We start from the raw sequence: 6,000 nt of genomic DNA on the forward strand, positions 1-6,000 counted from the left end.
TGGCCTTTTCTCTTTCTCAGAGTGGTCATCTGCAAGCGGTAATAATTAAATTACATAACTTTGGCAATAAATGTCTGATAGTGAATGTGGCCAAAGTCTCATGAGCTTACATATCAAGCAAGCCAAATCATGATATCTCAGGATTTTTCAGCAGAAGTGGAAAGGAAACATCAGGCCTTCTCAAACGTTAAAATATGAGCTTCAGAAATTGAATATTAAATATGCCATGCTCTGTACCGTGAAACTTAAGGGCTAATGGCACCATAGTTATCTTAGACAAAGAAAAAGACATAGAGAATTGACTGTGGGAATGCAAGGCATGCCATGTCGCTGAGGCCTAGTCTGATCTCGCGGCCTCCTGTTATATATTTGGATCTGTTTTTCTAAGGCAGGAGCATTGATCAGGATGCCTTTGCTATATGCCGGATTGTATAGGAAGGCTGCATAGCTTAGCAAGTGTGTCAACAGTTTGCTTTTTCTGGCTAATTGGTGCAGCACTCTTTCTTTATATATATTTTTTATTGTGTTTTGGTCTTTTTGTACTTATGATCTTTTTTGTTGGCTTGTTCGATTCTACTGCTCTGTGGACTTGCTCCTGACACCCATAGCTGTAGCTTTTCTTTGGCTTATAACTTGCGAAGTTTTAGAACCTTCTGCGCATTCGGTCTGTTACATGTGTCCGGATATTTTCTCAGGAGCCACAGTGCCAGAAGAGGAGACCTCTTGAGAGCTTAGGTGGCGTGGGAAGAGCCAACTTCTGGCTGGACTTTAGGTTTTTCAAAGAGCACACTGAAGGTTTTGGCACTCTGTCTGTATGCAGTTGTCTCCAGCCTCTTGCAGGAATCCTCTGTATCATCCTGGTTCTTGGTGTACAGTTTGCCATTACATTTGACTTTTTTCTTTGAAGTCTGAAACTGCTCACGGGTTTTATTTTTGGATTTGTCTTATTTTGGAAAGCTGTTCCTTCTGTTGCCTTTTTTGTGATTTTTCTCTTGTATTTATTTTGCACTGCACTGGATAAATACAAGTTGGTCTCTGTTTTGGGAATGGGGAGGGGGTAAGGAGGCAGGGAAGGAGGGCATTATTATATTAGGGAGCTGGGTGATTTTGAGGAGGTGCTTTTTATTTTTATAAGGGTCTGGTTTCTGATCTGGAGATTCTGTGTGGATTGGCTCACCTCTTGGATCCTGATAGTTGTCCCATTTGATGGGGGTATGAGTGTTATGGGTTAGATTGGGCTGTGTGTGTGTGGTTGGGAGTACGGGACTACATTTCAGGATAGTTGGGCTGTTTGAGGGTGGTGACAGGAGTTTATATCTGTTGTCTGAGGAAGTTATTAGATTAAGAAACTGGGGTAAATGGCATACAAGGCAAGTGGACAAATTGTATTGCCATATTTTTGCTTCATGTCAGATGGTTATTTTTACAGGGACCTCTTTCATTTCTAGACTATAAAAATATTTTTCTTGATGTCTTGGCTTCTAAAAGGCTGAGGTGTTTAAGCATAACATTGGAGTGTGTGTTTTATTTATTTATTTATTTATTTTTTTAATGGTCACAAATTACTTAAGGCTAGGAAAGTTCCATACTGATTACATTGGGTGAACAACAAACAAATGCATTTCTGTGGGTGGAAAGAGGGTAGGGGCATCAAACATGCCTGGTTGTAGGTGAACAATTCTCTAGAAAAAGCAGGCACTCTTTCTGAACAAGTATATTCTTGGTAAATTATTTGTAAAATTCATTAATAATAAAAAAATAATAATAATAAAAAAAGGCTGGCACGAATCTATGGGTAATTTTGAGGGGACAATAAAAGTAAACTACCCAAGTAGTTTTGCTTTGATTATCGGTGTAAACACTATGGATAAAAATTACCCACAGGTATTTTAATTATTTCCCCATTATGTAAATCTTTGGCTAGTATGTTTAGATCTGTGGCTATAAGAAGACCGAGCACTAAGGATTCCATCCATCCGTGGCACCTAAGTATAGTTTTAATACTTCCATGGATGTTCATATGAGCCATTGCCTTCTGTATCCAAGCTTTACAACTTATACAGTAACATTTTGATTGCTTTTATTTCAGCCAAGAAGCCAAGAGAACTTGGAGCCCTTTTCACAGGGAAACCAAATTTACTTTATCAGGACGCAGTTGTCATTCACACTGTTCTGTATATTGTGCTGAAGGTGATTCTCATGTTCATGTTGGCTGGGGAGGATTTGAGCACAAAAAGAGCCCAGTCAGATTTTCAGGATATCTGCAATGACTATGCATGAGGTAGATTTGCATGCATTGCCTCTGTTGTATGCAAATTTCTCGGGCATATTCATTGGGAATCCTGAAAACTGTACTAGCTGGGGGACCTCTAGGACAGGTTTGGGACCCACTGCTCTAATGTGAGCAGGCATATAATTATAGAGTACCATTTCTGTTTACCTGTCCAAAGCTCACAGATTCAAACAAAGTTTTATTGTATTCAGTGGAAATAAAAAGGGCAATTGAGCATTTAAATTACCTTTAAGAAGATCGGGTATGCACGACAAAAGGTTATATGTTGAATTTAGTGATTTACAGAACTCTAGAGGAGAAGCTAAATATTTTTGTTTCTTCCCTTGACATGGAAATGGCCTTGGTGGAATGGGCTGTTATTGTCCTTGAGAATGGAAAAGCCTTTGTTTTACAATAATTTTATTTTTATATTCTGTCTTTCATGACACTTCAATAGATTACATTCAGGTGCTGTAGGTATTTCCCTATCCCCAGAGAGCTTACAGTCTAAGTTTGTACCTGAGGCAATGGAGGGTGAAGTGACTTGCCCAAGGTCACAAAGAATATCATCAGGCTTTGAGCCCTGGCTTCCCTGGTTCTCAGCCTCCTGCTCTAACCAAGTCTAGGCTACACCTCTAACTCCAAATACAAACACATATATTCAACATATAACCTTTTGACGTGCACTTTTCTCCTTCTGAAGCTGCATTTGTCACAAACGTGTCGGTCATTTCCTAGTTTGTCTTGTTCCTTATATGAGCTTGTCATTCTAATTTCCTATCCCATGTTTAGGTTTCATCTGGGCACTGCTCAGGAAGTTAAATTTCTTACCTGCTAATTTGGTGTCCTGGAATTATGCCACAATATTCCAGGCTCCATCCTTTTTGATGCTCTGAGACTTAATTTCTGTAAGAATTATAGGTGTTCCCTTGGGAAACTCAGATTGGCAAGGATAGAAATTAAAATCTGTTATCCTTTCTCTAGAAGATGATAATTTATTCTATAGATTATTCTTAATCTAAGATTTGGAATAATTCTAGCTTGAGCTTGAGTGGATGCTGGTGTTGATGTCATGTACTCTCATCCTAAAAAATGGAAGAACTGCTACAATATGTGATAGAAATTATAACAAAAAAATGTGAAGGAAGTCACACAAGAATGTTACGAGTAAACAACGTGTTAAACTCTCATCCTTGAGCAATTGCACACTTACGCTGACAAAAGCGTTTTAACGTTTAAACACTCGTTGTTAGTAGTGCTTGCTCTGTATACTTAATCATGGGGTGATTCATGTTGTTTCTCGGTTGCCACGGTCTTAAAGAAACAATTATTTTTTTCAATTTTTTACATTTTTAAAGGAAAATTTTATCATTCCAACTTCATTTTAGATAAGAAAAATGTTTTTGAACTTATCCTTCCAGATAAACGCTTGAAGCGAGGCATTCACCAACTTTGCTCGGCAAATGCTCCACAACCGCCCGACACCGCTGATGTTTCATAGACTTAGTCAGGGGCCTAGGTTTATGCGTGTCTGGAGAGTAAAACAAATCGCTTCATAATGTGGCGTTTCAGATCTGAAATGTCTCGCATCAAGCGTTTATCTGGAAGGATAAGTTCAAAAAAAATTTTCTTATCTAAAATGAAGTTGGAATGATAAAATTCTCCTTTAAAAATTGAAAAAATTGAAAAAAAATAATTGTTTCTTTAAGACCGTGGCAACCGAGAAACAACGTGAATCACCCCATGATTAAGTATACAGAGCAAGCACTACTAACAATGAGTGTTTAAACGTTTTTGTCAGCGTAAGTTTAACACGTTGTTTACTCGTAACATTCTTATAGATGTACTCTCATCCTGCAAGTGAAGGATATGGAATATTACTGAATAGTACTAAGAAACCAAATTAACAGGCAAGACATTTACGCTTGGTTTACTTTGCACAATTTCCACAATGTACATTCATTTTTAAAGTGGGCACTGTTTTGCTTTTATATTTCCAGGACGTTTTATCAGAGCTAGAAAGGATGTCCATAGTCTTTCGATCAGAACACTTTACTGAAGAACCCAATGACTCAATTAAAGTATGCAAACTGGTAAAGACATATCCAGACACCAAGGCAGCAAAGAGTTAGTACCAAAAAGTAACTACCTGTTGTCAGCAGAATTAAAAATAAAAATGAGATACACTTGCTGTCGCAGCTACTGCTGAATCGACTCAGGAAGACTGCACTTTGATTTGAGTGTCACAGATTGGAACCACTGAAGAAAATCAGCTCTTTTGTTTTTTCACTGGTCAGAGGAGATTGCTTCCAGATACGTTTGGCATATTGGAAGAAACTGAAATATCCTTAAGGATTTATAGTGAAAAATGTGAAGACGTTTATAAGAATATTCCACTTCGAGGACCATCCTGGTGTGCCCACTTAAGGCTCACATTGGAAATGTGCCACTTGTTAGAAAAGAATGGGAGAGTTTGTTGTGTGGACATTACAAATGTTTTATATGAGAGTTTTAAAAAAAGAAAAACCTACATGCAGCCTGCCTAGGAACTTATTACTCTGTTCTACATCTATAGTATCTAAAATGTTACATCCTTGAGTAGTTTGCTTCCTTTTAATTAAGAGTGGAGGAAACCCCAATATGGAAAGGGGAACAGATGGATAGGCAGGGAGCACTGATCCCTTGACTTTCAGTTTGGACCTACCTGTACACTTAGTTGTGAAATATCACGATAAAACTATTGCACATGTGTTTCATGTATGTAATTAAATTGGGCAAGACACTTATATTGAACTTTCTTTATGGGATATAATTGCAGTATTTTTAAGTATATAAAGGCTTTTATTTGTATCAAGTTAGATATATTTATTGTCAATGGGTTTTAAAGGGGCATTTATTGCACAGGGTAACAGGATATCAAATAAGGGTACAGCTGAGTCTTGTGTTGATGAAAACATATTTGGAATCATATTGTTATTGTCTTAGGATTTTCATGAAATGGGAAATTCACATAGCCTGAAGCCATGGGTTGTATCATTTTGTCCCTTTATAATGTGTATTCAATAAAAAAATGTCCTTGACAAGAGGAAACAGAATGTTTGGACAATGAAATACAAGTAGATTGATTAATAAAGATTATTTTTTACACTCATTAATATTTAACTCAGTAATGCCAAAGATCATGGCAGTAGCTGTGCAGGGCAATATCAGTTGCAGTATCTGAGCTTTGGCTCCTATTTCACTATAGCCATGTTAGAAATATTTTTATCTTAGTTGTGCGCATGTGCACTTTTAAGCAGGATTTCATGTCAACAGTTTTTGGAGAGGATTAAAATAAATTCATCTTAGATTAATCATATTGGAGTCTATTTATTTTATTTATTTATAACTTTTTTTTATACCAAAGTTCAGGTAACAGAATTACTTATCACTCCGGTTTACATTATAACAAGTAGAAAACAATGACAACATATGTCTTACAATGAACAAGGGAGTGAACAACTTGGATAATATAACATAACATAACTAGGAACAGTAGCAGTATGCACTATTAGAGCGAGACTAGCGCATGGGGAGGGAGGTTTGCTAATGGGGGGAGGGGGAAGGAAGGTTGTTCGTGGAGGGGGGGAGGAGGGAGAAATTTCTTATTGAGTAAAAACACGAGCATAGGTTCTGGACGTCAACAGTATGAAAACAGTCTATGGGAGCTGTGGAAGACTAAGTAAGTT

At 37.4% G+C, this 6,000-nt stretch overlaps 1 protein-coding gene across 2 annotated transcripts in view; it reads left to right on the forward strand.

Annotated features, from left to right (window-relative positions):
• The window catches only part of CDAN1 (codanin 1), a 191,774-nt gene extending 186,350 nt beyond the window's left edge, over nt 1-5,424 (forward strand). For both annotated transcript variants that reach the window (XM_029598691.1, XM_029598690.1), the window contains one exon: nt 4,273-5,424. In XM_029598691.1, coding sequence (XP_029454551.1) covers nt 4,273-4,404 — 132 coding nt within the window. In that variant the 3' untranslated portion in view covers nt 4,405-5,424. The remainder of the gene's footprint in view (nt 1-4,272) is intronic.
• The last annotated feature ends 576 nt before the right edge of the window (nt 5,425-6,000 follow it).

Source organism: Rhinatrema bivittatum, chromosome 4 (assembly GCF_901001135.1).
Source record: "Rhinatrema bivittatum chromosome 4, aRhiBiv1.1, whole genome shotgun sequence".
NCBI classification, from domain to species: domain Eukaryota; kingdom Metazoa; phylum Chordata; class Amphibia; order Gymnophiona; family Rhinatrematidae; genus Rhinatrema; species Rhinatrema bivittatum.